General features: G+C 38.3%; 1 protein-coding gene across 1 annotated transcript; it reads left to right on the top strand.

Annotated features, from left to right (window-relative positions):
- Window positions 1–3,042: 3,042 nt before the first annotated feature.
- Window positions 3,043–18,627, top strand: slc1a2b (solute carrier family 1 member 2b). The gene is made up of 11 exons (XM_030732375.1): window positions 3,043–3,340; window positions 5,818–5,957; window positions 7,576–7,728; window positions 7,967–8,217; window positions 8,521–8,668; window positions 9,279–9,405; window positions 9,625–9,858; window positions 9,959–10,153; window positions 10,888–11,022; window positions 11,152–11,416; window positions 14,612–18,627. The coding sequence occupies exons 1-11, from the start codon at window positions 3,303–3,305 to the stop codon at window positions 14,681–14,683; spliced, it is 1,758 nt and encodes a 585-aa protein (XP_030588235.1). The 5' UTR covers window positions 3,043–3,302; the 3' UTR covers window positions 14,684–18,627.
- Window positions 18,628–19,997: the final 1,370 nt, after the last annotated feature.

The following is a 19,997-nucleotide window of genomic DNA, read 5'->3' as shown; positions in this document are numbered from 1 at the left end:
ACTTAGACCGGATGCTCCTGAGACTGCGTCACTGACCGTGGTACTGAACGAGCAGTGCTTAGTCCTACAAGGGCAGGCAGCCCAAATGTTTTAAAGGATATCCCTTTTATTGTCACCCCAGAGTGTTTCCACAGAATAACCAAACTGCAGCACAACATATCGATACCAACACTCTTTAAATTTGCTTTGCTTTTCTCTTATCTATCCTAGTACAGAGTAAAACTTCACAAATGTATAAAAAAAGGACTATAAATTTACATATTGTTTGGTGTTAAAGTTTCCTCAGAATGTCCTTTAGAATATGCCATCTGTTCTCCAGTCACTGGTCAGCCAAGTAACGGCAACATTGATGAGTATAATCAAAAATCCACTTTATTCAGTGTACAGATTATTTTTGCTTTGTGTCTTTTTTCAGACTGTATTTTCACTTTGACTCAGAAGTGGCTTAAGACAACTTTTCAAGTGTACCGTTGAGTGACTCTGTACAGCTACTCTCTTAAATTAACAGAATCTAGAGGACTTAAGTTCGCTAAAACTATAGGAATATCAAGGGATGTCAACGGTCAAGCAAGTATGTAGCATGCTTTGGATAACCAGATTAGAAATAAGTGAGATATATGTGCAAATGATATCATGTATAATGTATATAATGCAGAAAATCTTTAGTCTCCCCCCAAAATGAACTTTTTAGCTCAGTTTCATTTGGACATTTGTCAGAGAATAGCACACTGAGTGTAGATGGAAAGCACTTTGTCAGTTCTGATTTGATAGTTGATATTCTGTGTAGTTTTGCATCAGTATTGTTTAAATGAAACTTCCCTGAATACATCCATCCCAATCACATAGGGATACATAATCTAAAGTTGCAGTGTGATAAAGCTTCCCTTTATTTAGAGTCCTGGAAATTATCTCCCACTTTTTATGCACAGCACAACCTGGAGTGTTTGCTGAGCGCTTCCTTTTGAGGGGCTAGTGGTGGTCACAGCTCCTAAGCAGCCAGTATGTGTGAGCTCATTTCTTCCCACTGTAATGCAAGTGACTGTGAGGCCCAGAGGGGGCAGATATATCCGGAGCCTGGCCCTGCTCCAGTTGCCTTTACATCACAACATAATGTGATGCACCAATCAAGAGGATGGGGATTGGGCCCCTTGAGAGACCAGTGGGAAACTTGTATTCTCATTTACACCTCCCTCTGTAGTATTGCATGGACAATAACAACCTGAAATGGACAAGTAATCACACAGCCATCCTGTATTGCAAACGTTTTAACTATTAGGCACATTTTGCTTACCTAATAATAAGCTCTGATGCCCACACTTACCACAGTAGCTCAGTAGTTGTGAAGAAGCTCAACACAGAGAAGTTGCATTTAAAAATGCCCCATGAAGTTTGGCAAAATCTTTTAAAGACTTTTTATTTATTATTTATCTCTAAGATTCATTTTGTTTTGGGAAATAAAGATAAAATGTGTCAATCTTTTGAGCCATACATTCTCTTTATTTGTTTGTGCAGGCTGTGTGTTTGTATGCTATGTATGTGTGTGGCTGTGAGCTTCCTCCTTCCCCTTCATCCTCTTCTCTAAACCCCAGAGTGTTGCTAGGGCAACCCCTCGTGGTCCTTGCTGCATCGCAGTGGCCCTCAATGCCAGCACTCAGGGAACCTCCTCGCACTGGGAAGGCTGCATAAAATCGGGATAATCGCCGTCGATTATAGGACACAATGAGCTGCTGCTTCTGAAAGATTCATTCATCCTGGAAAAAGAGACTGTGGAGGGGGAAAGAGAAAGGGGCGCCTTGGTCCCTCCACTGCTCTCCCACGGTGGGCACAGGCATGACATCAGTGGCCTGAAAGAACTGGCATTCTGGACATGCCCACTGCTCTCCCCTCTCGCTATACCCTTGCACCCCTTCCCATCTGAATCCCCCCCCGCCTTCTTTTCTTGCCCCTGCCAGTTTGGATGCAGCGCTTGGCCGGACGAGTTGGGGCCACTGCCACTGTTTGCGTGTGAAACAAAGCCCCTCAGAAGGAAGAGAGAGGAAGCAGAGAACTTCACATGGTACCAGCCAAAAGCGGGGATGGCTGCCTCAGCCTTCCCCTCACAGGCCCCTCTTTTGGCTGAGAGGTGCTGGTGCGACCCCAGTACCCCCTTCTCCCCTAGTGTCCCTCTTACTCCCCCTTGTAACCCCTTCTTCTCTGTCCTAGTCCCTTGCTCTCATCCCGAAACTGCACTCTTTTTCCGGGAGAGCCCTTTGAATAAGGATGACATGTTAAGGGATTTAGGATGAGTGATTTCTCATGACACAACCTTTACAGACAGAGATGGCATTCCTCTGGCTTTTGTTGTGTAGCTGGTCATTTGTTTGAAGAGGAAATAGCTTTCCAACACATTTCCCTAATTAGAATAATGTGATAATGCTCAATGCCATGTGAAGTCCCATGCTGCTGGGAGAATAGAGGGAAATCAGCGTGACAGTATCCTCACATGAATCACATAGGTCAATTGTACTTTGGAGTTCAACGCTTTGGAGTCTTATTGAATAGTGGGAATATGTAAATATACAAATAGGAGTGTGTGACTTGACTGGGTGAAAATTAATTTTAGGCTTGTCATAAGATATATAGATAGATTGATAGATAGATCTTCATTTAATCCTTTAATCATTTATTCCCTTCTCAACAAAGGGGTTACTTACAAAGCACCACTGTATTGTGCCAGCATCATCATGCATCATCTCCAGTAGCTTGGCCTCTCATGCACTATCCATGGTAGTTGGATGAATGTGGAAGCATGCTCTGTGTGGGGATTACAGTGTTTGGGGACTGTAGCAGCCCTGAGGGATTTGAAACATAAGCTCTGATACTAGCTCCTCCCTCCATTTCTTCTTTTTAGTTATTTATTTACTTCTAGGTTTGTTGGATGTGTGTATGATACGTGTGCACGTGTGAGTAGCTTGCTGTGGGTGTTGGTGGCGGTGGAGTAAAGGGGTGGGTGGTGGTGGTGGTGGTGGGGGGGGTGGTTGCAGACATCACGATGGGGCCGTTCAGGTTGCTGTGTCTGTGACTAAGTCTGTCGTCTGGACTGTGTTGACTCGCTCCTCTCTGGATGCTTTGGATGAGTTTGTGGACAGCTGAAAGCAGGTTGCTGTCAGCAGAGCACTGGTGTTTTTAGCCACCGGCTGTACCTGGGACCTTATCTGCTGACATCTGGCAACATATTTGGATGGAGCACTTGTGATCCTGCAAACACTTTCTTGTACTGATTCCCTCCTAAATACCAAAGACTGGAGAACTGATCCTGGTCAATGTATATAGCACTTACCTCAACTCCCCCAGAAATGAAGTAAGTACTATGTATTTTCATTCATATCATATATTTTTTACTCCTTTTGCTTTTTTCATTTTTTTTTTTTACTCTAGCCACTTAATGATTTTTGAGTTTTTCATATGGAAAACATATAGTTTCGTAGTTTTTGTTTTATTCACACCTCCAGTTATTCTTCATGGCTTTACAGTTTTGCAATGCAATTAATCTGACTAAGCCCTCAGCCTAGATTAACTGGTTTAGAAGATGATCCCATTAGTGTCACAGAAGAAGAAACTGTATGTATGTGTGCTTGTACAAGTCTTAAAGTCTGAAATATGGTTGTACTGAACATTTAGTCAAATCCAATTATACTGATACAAAAGTAAGTTTTTGACATTTACACTTACTAAAAAAACAAGCCCAGATTCATCTGACTGTGGATTTAAATGTGAAGCTTCTCAGAATTATTTGTTAGGGCGCAATGATTAATTCCAAGCTTATGAAATGTTAATAACAAAAAGTAATATCCATCAAGTAATATTACTCTGTAACACAAAACACATTTCTATTTCCTCTTGGTGCAAAATGATAATAAATAATTCAGCTGCTGCAGTGGTTGTAACTCTTAGCTATATATTTTTTTTCACATTCATCAATCATTGGGTCACACAAACCTGCTCCTTCATCTGTCTCTGACTTGGTGAGAGAAGTGCTAATGAGAGGATTATGGCAGAATATCGCCTGCTTCCTCTCATAGTGCTAAAAATAAAGAAAGGGAGAGAAAAAGGGGGACATTAAATTAGCAGCACTCATCACTCTTGTGGAATAGGATTTCTATGTAATAGTAATTTTTTAATTTCTGGGGTTTTATGAATTCCCCCAGCTTTTCTTTGAAGCATGAAATCCCACCAGGGTAAAGTGTAATGCAGCTGCTGTTTGCCTGCTGTTTGCATGTATACTGTATATTTCACACGTCGAAATTAATGAGAGGAGCTAGGACTCGTCCATCTGTGTGCCTGGAAGGTGACCATGTGGTCTTCTTATACCTAAGCTTTCGACACCATAGTACACAAACCTGAGGGGTCTGTGTGAGTCAGTGAATTTTTATGCAGTTTCATGTGGAATTGTATGCACGCACAAAAACACAAAAAAAGAGCCATTGGTTGTGAGGTTCATTTTCAAAAGCAGCCTCTTGATTAAAACTCCCTGTTTGGCCTCTGATAGAACTTAGGCTTGAAAAAAAAGAAGTATTTTTTAGACCATGAACCCAGGGATAAGAGGACAGGTCAGGGTCATAGAATTTCATGTTTGCTGTTCTTAGTAATCCATCACAGCAGAATTTTTAATGGGCCTACTGAATAGCAACAATGTCACTTTTAGTTCATCAGTAGACAACTGAAATATAAAACTGAGCAAGTCAGTTTTATATATTTTTCTTTAACTTGATGCTGATGGATTTGCACAAATATAGTACTTGTTATTTTCTCTTTTTCCAATCAGTTTTCTTACAGCTTTTGAACGCCTGCCTAACTGTCATGTGAGTCCTACGACAGCTGACTCTCTTCTCGTTAAAAAAAAAACCAATGCATCCATACCTCAGTGGGACTGCTGCTCTGGGCTGCTCATTATGGGAAATTCAGTTATTCAGTTCATTACATTTTGAATGATAACTGAGAGAGAGAGAGAGAGAGAGCGAGACAGAGAGAGAGAGAGAAAGTATAAGTCTAATTTTTTTTTCACCAAACATTTGACAGTTTGGCATTTTCTTGTTTTTTTCTACTCTTTTTTTTTTTTTTTCTTTTTCAGTGCCTGAGGATAAATAATGATACAGTGACTCTTACTAGAGGACCTTTGCTGGTATTTCGCTACAGTGTAAACAACATACCTTAATAATAAACAATACTATGGAAATCTGTTGTAATATCCACTTAATGTCTGTGTGTTTCACTCTTGTAATGATAATATATAACGGCACTTTTAAAATTAAAACTGTTTAATCTCTGCATTTTAAAAGTGACCGGAAAGTCTACAAAAATTTTGAAAGTTATTTTTGAATAGTGTTATTTTATCAAAGTATGTGGCAAGAGTTTCCATAAAAATCTAACAAAAGTCTACACTAGGAAAACTGGGACTACACAATGACCCTTCAGTAAACTGACATTAGATGCCCCAAAGGACTGTGATTCAGAAGCAGCAGCTTGTAGTCAGCTTGCGTCTTTTGGAAAGCTCTCTTAACCATGAACAAACAGCATTAGAGTGACAGCTTGGCAACCCTTGAATGCTTAACATTTTTCATCACAGAGTGTTTTTATTTGAGCTATAAACAGTTTTCAAAGGATCCTGTATGCTGTTATAGAATTAATCCTTTCTAATAGTGGCCACAAATGACAGAATATGACCAGGAGATGTACCGCATAGAGATCAAAAATGTTATGTGGTAAAGAGTGTGGTTTGACTTGATGGTTTTGCATTTAATAAATAGGCCTCTCACTTGTTCTCTCTCTCTGTCACAGTGCCAACAGTATGCCTAAACAAGTGGAGGTGAGGATGCACGAGAGTCACCTGGAGCCCATTGAGGCCAGGCCCCAGTCAAAATGTGCCAAAATCTGCTCCAAAATGTTCAAGAACCTTCTTCTCACTCTCACTGTTCTTGGTAAGTTACCTCATCATCACTTTTTTTTTCTTTCATTTTTTTTTTTTTTTTTTATCTCAAGAGCCTAATACAAAGCACGGCAGGCTAAACATGGATACTGACTATTACTGAGTTCAGTCTTCTGTTAGATCAGTGCTCAGTTATGCGGCTTGTTTTTAATATGTGGAGGATATGCCATCTGTGCTCAGACAGTAAGATGACTGGGTGTTCTGAACTTCCCCTGTTCTGTGCCACCTGTTGTTATCAAAAGCTCTGTGCTGTACACACCCAAACAGCCTCTGGTGATGCATGAAAAATACTGTCATTATAGCACAGGCTCATTAGGCTCTAAAGGAAAAGTTTAAAAAAAAAAAAAGGAAAGGAAAGGGCATTAGGTCTTAAATTAGTTTTGCTTAAGCATTACATCTTTTTGATAGTTTGTTATGCTTGATGTTTATGTGGTCCCTCCCAGTCATGCAGTTTCTAAGCAGAGGATGTGAGCCTTAAAACTCTAAAAATGTGCGTACATTTGATTTATTCGGTTTCTTACTGTATTACATTTGTATGGATGTGGGCTTGTATGAGTGTACATCTCATGGCACTCGGCTGGATGCTCACAAAGCAAGTGAGCCAGCATGATCATTGATCATCTGTCACTTGGCAGATGAGACTCTGAAAAAGGAACTTGTAAACGGTCCAAAGAGAAGGCACAGGAAATCAAGTGCTGTCCAAAACCATTGGGTGTGCAAAATCCACAGGATGCTGCTAAACTGGGAGATAGATTAAAGCACAAGACAACTTAGATTAAAAAAAAAGCTGGAGGGCTTGTGATCAGTTTGTGTTATGAAACAACATATTGGGCTGGGTTATCTTTGGCAAAGGAAGTGCAGCCTCGGGAGGATGTTGGGGTTTTGTCTAGCCTAAGACAGATAGACACAGAGGCCAACCACCAGGCCTGGTAGGCAGGGGAATGGGGGGTGAGAGCATACAGAGGTCAACTTTACTTTCTGGCAGGAACAGCGTGTGGCAGGAAAAGAGTTGCTAGTTAGAAGAGACATTATGGGTTTAAGGGTCAACAGGGATATTGGTTTGAGAATAGACGATCTTTCAAATGTCACAATATTCAGGCTAATTAAGAATGGAGACCAGAGGAAAGGTAAGGTTGCAAAAAGAAAAAAAAAAGATAATATGAAAATAGAAAAATAGATCAGTGAGACAAAAAGTGAACCTGAGATTAGAGTCAAACACCTCTTTTTCTGTCATTTATAGACTCTTTTGAAAAAAGAGAGTTTGCAGAGATGAGAGATGTTCCAATAGTGAGTCTGACATGCTGCCTCCTCCTCTTTGCTTCAGATAAATCTGATCATAATCCTCCATGAGCTTTACTCTCTCTTGGCAGGTTTATGTTTTATCTTTCATAACCCGCTGTCCTCCCTAAGTACAGTATCTAGCAGACGCCTTCTTGTGCATTACCAAACAATGGAATGATAAGGCGGGAAGCAGTTACTAAGATGTCTTTCAGTCATCAGAGAATTATTTGTTATTTCATAGTTTAGATTGATGCTATTCTCAGGTAGCTAAGGATGCAACCAGAGTATTTTTTTTATGTTTTATTTGCATGTAATTTTTCACTTTTCAGGTGTGATCTTGGGGGCTGTAGCAGGGATGCTGCTTCGTGTCGCTGCCCCACTCCACCCAGATATTGTCATGGTGATTGCTTTTCCTGGAGACATCCTGATGAGGATGCTGAAGATGTTGATCTTGCCACTCATTATCTCCAGTTTAATTACAGGTGCAGTGTAAATTGTCACAGTCAAATATATTAGGAATATTAAGTTCCTAAGCTACACCTTTTGCTGCTATTGCCACTAAAATGGACATGATGATAAAAGACATATATAAGACTCTTATATAATCTACTAATTACCTTTGCATACAGCCTTCATGTCTCACAGCATTGAGTCAAAATTTCCATTGGATATGTCCTAGTAATTACCAGGCAAACATGATCTTGCTTGCTTTGGGTGCAGGTCTAGCCGGTCTTGATGCCAAATCTAGCGGTCGCCTGGGCACCAGAGCTATGGTCTACTACATGTCCACAACTATTATTGCTGCTGTCCTGGGAGTCATCCTGGTGTTAGTCATCCACCCTGGCAACCCCAAACTGAAGGAGAATCTGGGCGAGGGCGAGAAAAATGAAGATGTGTCCAGTCTGGATGCCTTCTTTGATCTGATCAGGAACCTTTTCCCAGAGAATCTGGTGCAGGCTTGTTTCCAGCAGGTAACAGATTAAAAGGATTTATTCACACATAGAAAGCCTGTGTGTGATATCTGAAGGTTTGTCTTAGTACTGGATGAGTGCCATCCAGTCACTTAGGGAATATTACATAAAGTCATAGAAAATGAACTTGTGTGCTGGGAAATGAGTAGGCATACACTCATTAAGTGTCTGGCAGAGGCCACCAACAGGGAACTACAGGCATTCATGCCTGATATACCAAAACAGCTGCACATGTAAGCAAAAAAATTTTTTTACAGTCATTCAGCTCATCACTAATTATGCTTTATGCTTACTTCACTTCAGATTCAGACAGTCACAAAGAAGGTGGAGGTGGTTATTGAGGAGGATGCCAATGCCACTACTATGGAGGGCCTAGTGGCTAACATTACAAAGGAGCCTCAGTACGTCATCAAAAAGTCACTGCAATTCAAAAGTGGCATGAATGTTTTGGGTATGTAACACTTAACTGCAACTGAAAACACATAGTAATATAGCTGCAGTATATGGACAAGTAACATTAAACAAGATTACAGCCCTGCTTAGGAACAGTGCTTAGAGCTAAGTGCTAACATCAGCATGCTAAAAGGCAGACAGTGATGCTAAGCAGGTAATATACATATATACATATTTAGCACATTCATCATCTTACCCAGCTTAGCCATCACCATGCCAGCATTTTCTAACTAGCACAATACATAGAAATACAGATCAGTGGCTGATGGAAATACTCAAAAGTTTTAGCAGCTGAGGCATTTCCATCAATACCACAATGCAAAGAGAACAAGTCAGGGAATAATCAAAGTCATTTGGATTCATTCCTTTGGCACCATGTATTGATTTAATTTCATGGAAAATATGTGTCCAGATGTTTCAGTCATACTCTAGAGTCATGAGGATAGAACGACTGGAAATAGGCTTTGACAGCTGCAAATATCTGGACAGGCCTATTGGTTTTTAAATGGAAAACCTATCATCTTATAAGAATTCCCTGATGCTGGACACATCTCACCCTTCAGCACTGGTATTCAAAATTTGACACATTTATGATTTTTTTGTCACAGGTCTGATTGGTTTCTTTATTGCATTTGGCATCTGCATGGGCAAGATGGGAGAGAAGGCCAGGCTCATGATTGAATTCTTCAATATCCTCAATGAGATTGTGATGAAAATTGTCATCATGATCATGTGGTTAGTGTCACTCAAGATTCTCACTGACTCATTTTGAAACTCATTTAAGTCATTTGAGTCAGAAATGACTTACTTCAATGTATTTTTTCATTCATTTATTATTTGTCAAGTCATTTCAATGCTTTAAAAGATGATAGCCTGCTTATGATAAGCAGAATTTGTCAGATTTAACTATATCTAAAGCTAAATGATTAACAACATGCTTTTTCATATTTTCAGGTACTCTCCATTTGGTATTGCTTGTCTGATTTGTGGCAAGATCATTTCCATTAAGGACCTGGAGGTCGTGGCTAGGCAGCTGGGCATGTACATGGTGACAGTGATTATTGGCCTCATCATCCATGGAGCAATTTTTCTGCCCAGCATTTACTTCGTTATCACCAGAAAAAACCCCTTTACCTTCTTCCTGGGCATCTTCCAGGCCTGGATCACTGCTCTGGGGACAGCCTCCAGGTCAGCATCAGAATGGATGGATGTGTGAATGGATGACTGTGTCTTAATATTTATCCAAATTATTATACATTTTTAATTAACTTGTGCTTTTCCCATCCAGTGCTGGTACACTACCTGTCACCTTCCGTTGTCTGGAAGAGAATTTGGGCATTGACAAAAGAGTCACTCGTTTTGTGCTCCCAGTCGGTGCCACCATCAACATGGATGGAACTGCCCTGTATGAGGCTGTGGCTGCTATTTTCATTGCCCAGATGAATGGTGTCAACCTTGACCCTGGTCAGATTATCACTGTCAGGTCAGAAAAAACACGGCTTTATACTTAATATTTAACATCCCATCCTAGCTTACACTTATGAAAGGTTTCAGAAATTGAGTCATCCAGAAAAGATGAATCTGACAGCAGTTTTTACAATGAAGCTATTCTTAGTCAGCACAGTGAGAACTGCAATTCCCACTATTTAAAGAGTGTTTAAGTTGAGTTAAATGCAGTCGGCACAATTAGATCATAATAATCAGGACAAACCTAGCAGATGTGTAGTGGCACTTAGCAATGAGCAGAAAAGAAACTTAGAGTACAGCAAATAAAGTACCCAGAGGAAGCAACCATAAGCTCCAGTTCATGCCTCATGCTAAGTGGGAAGTTTAGTCAGAAACACCAGTCACTTGCTCCTTTCATCATAACAATGTTTCCAAAATATTCTTCTCGTGAATCAGTGAGCTGCAGATAGATGACCTTGGCTCTGACTTCTTTATGGCATATAAATCCTCGAAACTTTAAATTAAAAGTCTGATCTCTGTCACATGCCAATGAGCCTCTCTTCATAAACGATGGAGGACTTATTCTGGTGCTCCTCAGCCTATGCTTTTACACAAGCACCACAGAAAATGGATGTCTTCCTGTAACTGTGAGATGCAGTGGATTTAATGTTCATTGGTGTTTGGAGAGGTGCATTGGGGTGTGAAGAATGAAGTTAGGCGAGTGGGTTTGGAGAGTGTGATTGAGTGCTGCTTTCTCATGTCTTCACCTAGTCTGACAGCCACCTTGGCCAGTGTTGGGGCCGCCAGTATTCCCAGTGCCGGCCTGGTGACTATGCTGTTGATCCTAACTGCTGTAGGTCTGCCAACCCAAGATATCAGTCTCCTGGTTGCTGTCGACTGGCTGCTGTGAGTATGACAAAAGAAAAATGCATATTTTGGTTGCTAACTGCAAGGTACATTAGCCTTCTGTATTAGGATTTTGTAAACCTTTCCTAGTATGCAAAGCCATCTTTCATGCCGATTCTGTTTCATCAGTGATCGATTCAGGACCTCAGTGAATGTGGTTGGTGACTCCTACGGTGCAGGCATCGTGTACCACATGTCAAAGGCAGAGTTGGATGAGCTGGACGCACACATGGCTAAGTCAGATGACATTGAAATGATGACGAAGACCCAGTCTTATTACGACGACATGAAGAACCACCATGAAAATAATTCCAACCAGTGCGTCTTAACCGCTACCGATACCACAACTGCTAGTGCTACTGCTAACAATTCTGCTGTAGTAGATGAATGCCAGGTACACCTAATGCTTAGAGATATAGAGACCTGTATATAACCCCCTCTCCTGTTGCATGCTCACGCTGCACCTTGCTTGATTCTGTTTGAGTTTTATGTGTTGCATTTTTGTTTACAACACTGTAAATACACCCGCTGTTATTTTATTTCAGAAGTGAAGCTGTGGAACAATAGATGGGTGTGTGCATGTTTTCATTTCTCTGGAATAGCGGCTTTTATATGAACTGCTAATTAGCAGTTCATATATTCCCTACACACCAACTACCAAGCTGTCAGTGAGTCATTCCCTAAACTTTTTTTTTTTTGCATTTTGACACCATCTATTTCATAAGCTTTTTTTATATGCAGATGACATTCTTTGTTTAGTGTCGGATCCTGCGTCCTCTACCCAGGTTCTTCTTGATGAGGTTGACTTATTATTTCTGGTTACAAGGTTAATTGGCATACATTTGCTTTGTTACTAACTGGTTTTATTGCAGCAGCTAGGGTTATACTTCGCAAATGGAAACGCCAAGAAAGACCTGAATATAGGGAGTGAATAAAAACTATGATGGAGATTGCATCTTTTGAACTGTTGATAGCCAAATTACAGGACCGACAGGAATCCTATACACTCGTTTGGAATAAGTTTTTGTTTTTTTATAAAAGAAGCATAATGGTTGGGGAGTTTACAATTATTTATATTCTGTTGAAAGTATAGTGGGCATGTGCTGCTTGGTTTAGTTTGGTTTAGTTTAGTTTGTGCTGTTATCTGTATTTTAGGTCATTTATTTTATGTTTGTTTTGTATGTTTGAATGGGGCAGGGGTTTGGTTGTTATTTGCTTGTTTGTTTGTTTTTGTCTGTTTGTTTTGTTTTTGTTTGTTTGCTTGTCTTTAATAAAAATGTAAATAAAAAAAGAAAAGAAAAAATTCCATATCAAAATGTTACGGAGCATCAGTGCATATACAAAAAAAAAAGATAAAAATTATCTCCCTCAACAGTTAGCCTAATCTGTAGCCTGTTGGAGATTGGCTCTAATTCAAAAGACAGAGCCAGATAATCCCCATTATGACCCTGAGGAGTTATTTACCAGCACTCTGCTGTCAAAAGTTCAGAATACATTCATTAATAAATTTTTTGACACAATTGTTTCTTTAAAGAAATGTTTTCAGACATCTTTTTAGCTATTGCTTTTGTTTTGTTCAACTTATTGTCTAGTGTGGTATATTCTGCTTTATCTTAAAATGCAGCTGATTTTAATTGTTATACGGGTGTGTTTCCAAAGGGTCCCCATTTGCTGTAGGATTTAAGATACAGAGGAAAGTGCTAGAGCTAATTAGCAGTTCATATATTCTATACACACCAACTACCAAGCTGTTAGTGAGTCATTCCCTAAACAGTTTTTTTTTGCATTTTGACACCATCTATTTCTGTCCACTGTGAGAAATGTGTTGTGAAATCTAGAGGGGCAAATAGCTCCCATAATGTAAACCATTTTAAATCTGGTCTCCAGTCTGGTATTCCAGTCTTTTAGAATATTATATGTAAGTTCATAATGCTTGTTCTCTGACACACACAGGCTGGTGGGAAAGGTCTGCTGATGAGCCTTTTCATTTATTAAAAGATGAAGGGCGTTACCTAGCAACGCTGGTAACCTGTCGCACAAGCAATCTGTCCATGGCGAAAAGTTATATCCTCCCTTCTGAGACTTGCTTTATTAATGGACATTTACATATAAATGTGACACAAAGCCTTGCTATTTCCAGGAACTTCCACACCATTTTTTTCCCCTATTTTGTGCTTTGGCATGCTCACATTTCTAACCCCATTTCAAGGTGCAATGAACTGCTGTAGAGTGCTTGCAGATTAGCTAAACATAACAATGCATTCATTTAGTAGTGTTTCTTCTTTGTTATTTGTATATTTTGTATTTCTTATTCATTTTTTTTTTTACTGCCTCCTGAGTTTGTTTTCATCATAAATTTGTGGTCTGTTCTCAGGTCATTAAAAGAAACTCCTGTGTTAGGACTACCATGAGCATGCATGATCATCAGTCCTGGAGTTCCAGTGTTCCTCCATAGCCTTGCTTGTTGCAAAGTAGCAATTTGATATATGAAGGTTTTAATTGCCAAAGAGGGCTGCAGTCAACCAAAGAAAATCTTCATTGACTGACATTCTTCATGCCCTCAAACCAATTCATTGGTCATGGGGAGAATAATCTTTCTCTAGATTAACTAAATCAGCCACACTGTACTGAGTGCACTTTACCTTCTAGCCTTATTAGTCAAAATAAATTATAGATAAACCAAAAAGCTATTACACAGAGCATCATTTAAATAATTTCAACCTCTTTATTTTGTACCGAAATGAGAACTTGGAATGAAAACAGACTTGGAGCCAACCAGTGTATATCAGTGTGCATTCATATGATTTCAAACCATATGAACTGGTGATCCCAGGACAAAAGCTATTGAGGAATAATACAAATGGGCTTTATGTTCTGACCGATAAGTCTCACGGGTCAAAACTTGTGTTATTTTTCTGTTTTGATGAAAGTGGATGATTCATATTCACCTTGGTCTCGGTGCAACTACTGCAACTGGGAGCTGCCGGGGCCAAAGCTGTTGCTCTGTTAAAAGATACAGTTTAAAATATACAGTTTCTAAAATGTACATGCCCATAGTCTCAAGCATTTAACATCAAAAATGGTTGAAAAAGGCTGGAAACTGAAAAAATTAATGGATTAATACTGGAAGGATGTTCTCTTACTTTCTCTTTTTACTTTCTCCTTATGAAAGTAACACCAATTGTCAAACCACAGTTTGGTCAAGGGACCAGTTGATCTGGAGACTACAGCCCTACAAAGCACTCTAGCTATAATATTCAAAATGATAACGCTGTATACTGTACTTAAGTTTATAGACATCATATAGCAGGGTAGACTGAAAAAGCAGTTTTTCTGATGCTCTATATACTTTTTAATTCTAATTGACTAATCAGATTAATTGAAATATTTCACTTGTGGGAGCACTAAATAAAATAGAATAGAATGCCTTAATTTGTCATTATACAGGATGTACAATGAGATTGGAAATCAATGATGCAATGTTATTATAAGCTCTTCTGACCAAAGTTTTAAAAAAAAAGTATCTAGTTTTCTTTTTTTAATATCTGCCTTGGATCCACTGTTTAGATCTTCTGCTAACTTTTTACAGGTAACCTCAGCCACTAACGGCTCTGCTGCGGAGTGCACGCTTGTTGAGGAGGAACCATGGAAACATGAATAATGGCAGCACAGAGATCCCCTGCTTCTGGGCTCCACAAGCTTTCCCGTCTGGTGATATACAAGAATGAATGAAAAATCACATGAACAGAACTACTAATTGTTTTTTTCATGTAGTTTACTTTTTTTTTTATTATTAGTCCCTTTAAATTTTTAACTGTCTGTCTGACTGATATATATGATACTAATTCACTTAACTGTGAAATGATAACATAGGCATACCTCACATGTTAGAGAACAGTTATGTCCTGTATAGCAGATACTTGCACAACATTCTTCAAGGCTTGGGTAGGGAAGGAAGAGAGAGAAAAAAAGGTTAGATAAGCTATTCTTAGCAATACATCCTGTATGAGGAGTGAAGAAGTGAAGATTCGCTGAGACCATCTTCCAAGTTTCTTAACGGTGAATCATTATTTTAGTGTCAAAGGACAAGTGGGACCTGGAGCATTAATCATGACAACCAGTGCAGTTTGTAGTGAAATCCCCTTCTTTCCATCTCTGCCAGTACTATCACAATGCACAGTGCACAAGGCCACTGCTTTTTGGTTTCATCTCAGTCTCTCATCTAAGAACACAAGTGTCTTTAATGTGCTTCAAACTGCAATTATAGTTGCCCAGTATTACCCAGTATCCCTGAGGACCAACAAACTGATAAAAGGGTCACAGAGAACAATAGTGAACGGGGGACCCATGCTGAGCCTCACAACTTACAAGGAATATGAAAGTAGAATTATAAAGCACAAATCATACCACGAAGCCCATTTATAACTCCATCATATTTTTATTTTGTCTACTGTGTGGAAAATGAATTTTTTCTTTGTGCCACCTATTGGGCGATATTTAAAACTAATTTGTGTGTGCGATAGAGAGAGGGAGTGCTAAGGTCAAAACATGACCGAGGCAATTAAAGGAACCAAACAGGCAGAAAATCAATCAGCTCACAGAGGCCTTTGAATTGTCACCATGACATCCATTTTCTTAAATTGTCAATTTATAACTGGCCAGCACAACAGGTGATAATCTGATAAAACCTCAAAGCCTAATGCGCTGCCCTAAAATCCAATTGTATACAGTGCTCTGCATTTTCACCAAAAAAAGATTTTTTTTTTGATGCCAATGAAAAATAAATTTCAATCAGTTTTAAAGCGAAGTGTAAATGTAAATTTAAATTGCATACTTGCATAAATTCTAGCAAAAATAAGAGATTATATTGAGCATAAATAAAGAAAAAGCACAAGTGAAGCCAAAATGTGAGTGCATATCAGTGCTGACCATAATCTTTCCATTTTTTTTTTTTTTTGTATAATTTTAAAAATAAGCAAGATCAAAAGATACTCAGGCTTCTATGTTTACTCTTTTGGGGAAAAAAATGTTTTAACTCTAAAATGTTTACTTGTTTGCTTGTGTTTTTCCGCAAGAAAATGGCCTCTGAAAAATTACAACAAAGGTTTTTGTTGAGAGATATGACAATATGATAGGAAAGGAAGCTTTCCAGAACATATAGTAAGCACACATTTATTTCAGACTACATTCCAGTGGCTAAATGATCCTGTGAACCAGTGTACTAGAAAGCACAGACATAGTTATTATTAAACACTGGCAGAGCACAAAAGGTGAACCGCTAGAAACATTTATAAAAAGAAATTGAGAAAGAAGTAGAGCAGCACTCGGCTGTCAGATGGATTCTTGGCTTGCACAAACACAGACAGATCCTCTTTGGGGAGACCTGCCAGCTTCTTGTTTAGCCAGATCTAAAAAGGTAAACAACAATATATTTTTGCCACCAGAGCTCAAGACTGTTTCTACAAACCCTAGATGCTGCAGCTGTGTGTCCATATAGTGAGAAGGTAGCTGGTGAAACTCAGAATATGACAATGGGCATGCACAGTTAAATGCCAGGATGTTCCAGTTATCAGGTACTACACATATAATATTCTCCTAGAACCAAAAAAAAAAAAAAAAAGTATGGCAAACACACAAACAAAGCAGGACTGCTGGCTGTTATTTTATTATTATTATTTTTGGTGTGTGTGTGTGTGTGTGTGTGTGTGAGAGAGAGAGAGAGAGAGAGGGAGGTGAAACTGATGTCAATGTGAATTTGATTTCTTTGTCAGGGTTGTGTTCTTCTCTCGTTTCATCTGTGCTGAATGACCTTGCCTTGAAGGTGTTCAATTCAAACAAATGCCAATTAAAGTAACAGTTGTAAACTTAACACAACACCTAGTGCAGCACTCTGTCATTTATCTACTTTTATACATTATAATGCACATGCAGCGTTCTGCTCAAAACGCTGCATCGACGATGTATGTATATACACACAATAACTGACGCACATAGACCATCTTCACATTTGTGTCCAGATGCACACATAACAAAAATGCGAAACAAAAACAAAAAAAACAAACACTTAAACTACGAAGTTCACCACATTTACAATTGTAATAGAGAGCTGTAGAGTACAGCACTGACACTCTTAACTCTTCAGGATTATACACACGCAGACACACACACACGCACGCACACACAAACACAGGGGAGTAGAGGAACGATAGTGTCACCGATGGGGATTGTGTGTTGGACCAATATTATGTTCAAACTCACGGTTTTAGAAGCATGAATTAAAATAATATGATAATTATTTTTTGCACCACTATCTTAAAAGCATGATATTTTGAAGTGCCTCCTTGCACTTTGTGTATATATTGTAGGTAACAGATATCTTTTGTTTTTGCTTCTTTTGAAGGGGGATATTGAAATGGTACGTAGAACTATAGTTTCATCGCTGTGACATTTTTAAATGTAATCCTCTAGGAAAAAAAAAAATCATCCATGTCTGAAGTAAAATTAGATTAGATAAAATGTATAGAGGAAAATATGTCATAAATTGCTTGTTTTTTTATTCTCTAATACCTGTTAACTAGTTGTTTTAATTAACTGTCACATTCCAGCATATAAATATCTTTTTTTTTTTTATCTAATGCAAGCGTTTTGAATGTTTGTTCCATGAAGATATAAGCAGTGTGAATTCATTTTCATTGTACATACATAAATATATAATTGTTCTGTTCAGTGGCAATGCAGAGTTTTACAGAAATTATAGTTATCCTGTAAAAATACTGTTTGCATGAAGAAGAGAAAGAAGGAGACTGAGAAGAAGCGAGTTAAAAATGAGCAAGGGGAAGTTTGTGGTTTGATAAGGGGGCCAACATGACTTATTTGGGTGAGAAATGATTATTATAAAGGCTCTTGATAATAAAGACAAAAAAGGGAGAAAGTCAGGCATGCTCTGCATGTAGGATAGAGCAATGTATCAAACACAGCCTAGGAGTTGATATAAGAGAAAGCTCAAACTTCCAATTGTATTCAAATGCCTGTTACAGTATAGAGCAACATTCCTCAGGTGACTCATCTAAACACATTTTGTCTTTTCAAAGGAGAAAACTGGCTTCAGTCTCAGACATCTTTGTTTACCTGGTGCATTTAAAGCTGCAAGACATGAACATCTAGATCTTTTAGATGGTGTGTTAGTGTTTCCATTTACCAGATCTTCACGCATTTAAACTCATGTCATCAACATCAAGGAGGTTTTTTAGAAATACTACTTAGTAAACTGCCTTTACTCGATTTGCCTTTTTACTTTCTGCACAGAAACTATATGCACGCACAAACACCTGGAATTGCTTACCTAAGTGGTACTGATTACATGGAAAATAACTGATACAACAAAGAGCCAGTATATCTTCAAGCCTGTCCTTTTCTACTGAAATGTGTGTGTGTGTGCTTTTTTTTTTTTTTTTGAAGAAACTCATACACTGAGCTGATAACCTGTTTCACTCCTGCCTACAATGTGCTTTGCAGATTTTACTTTTCTAGGCCTTCCCTCTTTGTAAAGCTGTTGTTATCTTGATGTAAAGGGAGAGGGTATGTGTGGGGGAAATTCACTATTGGGAAAAAAAAAAGAATTCTTTCCTCAGTTTATGGTATACATAAAAAAATCTGTTTCTACATATCAATAAGTGTTGTACCTTTGGTGTACATATACAAATATAACTAATAAATGTTGATTGATAACTAAATTGCAGCTGCTGTTTGGAGACTTTTTTTTTAACAAAAGCATGATGTTTTCTTGTCAAATAATTCACATAAAAACAAATATATGTATGTTTTTGTGTGTTTAGTTATTTTAAATCGTTTTAGCATTATATTACTATATAAACATTTCCAAAGAGAGCTGGAACAGAAGCAAATTTTATCTTTTATGATTTTAGTTTAAGAAATTAAGGGCTAAAATGTTTGTTTTGATCTTCTTGATGTTCAGATTAAGGCAATAAATACTGACAATTTTTTAGGTGGTGCATTTGCTAAAGGGAGAAAAAAAAAAAAAGATAACTGTGCACTGTGACCAAACTCAAAAGCATTACTGGTTCTAAACCAATCTGGGAGTCCATCAGATAGCCTGCAGACTTACCCGCTGGGTAACTGATGAGTTTGAGAGGCTTCCACCATTTTTTCACCATTTATGAATACAGACAAATTTGATCAAAGGTAATAAAAAGCATAATCATAAACACAAGCTAGTTGGTGGTTGTTCCATATGCCCTTAGTCTTTATAGAGGTTAGTCCCACCACTTTGAGTTTTATATGGAGAAATGTTGTGAATGCATTTTGTATTGGTAGTGATCTAGGTCAATACAAGGAAGTCAGTATGGCATTTTGTGTCATTACTGTAGAAAATTTGCCATTAACATTACAGTAAATTGACAATATGCTTGTGCTGCTGTTTCTTTGATGACATATCCAGCATTAAATACATAAAACATTTAAATATGTGTTACAAGATGTGAGAAAACATTTATTACAGAGAAGATGGGTGAAAAAACAAAAGAGAATGGATACCCTTAGGCCAGAAATCAGTTGCTACATGCAAACACAGACTGTGTATAAAAGAAGAACAGACACACTGTGACGTCACCTTCCTGTTTGATAGCCTTGACTCAAGCATTTTACTTGATGCTATCTCAGGAGAAACCAGGAACACTGCACTCTGTTAAGGTAGCCATGCCCTAAATCATACCCTGCATTATTAAAAATTTCATACATGACTTGAAAGAAGCAGTTACGACTATAATCAGGAAACTATTTATTGATGTCACAAATTAAGTAACACGACTCTTTTCTCAAAGTGAAAAGTATTTTCTGTTTTTTTTTTTTGCACATTTGTAACACTTAAAATGTTTTAAGTTTTGATTTGTTTTAAAACTTTAATATCAGACAAAGAGCTGAGTAAATACAAAATGCTGTTTTTAAATGATTAATTC

This window comes from Archocentrus centrarchus, chromosome 6 (genome assembly GCF_007364275.1).
Source record: "Archocentrus centrarchus isolate MPI-CPG fArcCen1 chromosome 6, fArcCen1, whole genome shotgun sequence".
Classification (NCBI taxonomy): domain Eukaryota; kingdom Metazoa; phylum Chordata; class Actinopteri; order Cichliformes; family Cichlidae; genus Archocentrus; species Archocentrus centrarchus.
The sequence above is the reverse complement of the archived record's forward strand: the minus strand, read 5'-3'. Positions and strand labels throughout refer to the sequence as shown.

What these genes read in the sequence shown, in the direction of transcription:
- slc1a2b (XM_030732375.1), top strand. Translation starts at nt 3,303, where the DNA reads ATGTATATAGCACTTACCTCAACTCCCCCAGAAATGAA. An exon ending in GCTCTGGGGACAGCCTCCAG is followed by an intron (nt 9,859 to 9,958) that starts GTCAGCATCAGA and finishes TTTCCCATCCAG; the next exon opens with TGCTGGTACACTACCTGTCA. An exon ending in CTGTAGTAGATGAATGCCAG is followed by an intron (nt 11,417 to 14,611) that starts GTACACCTAATG and finishes AACTTTTTACAG; the next exon opens with GTAACCTCAGCCACTAACGG.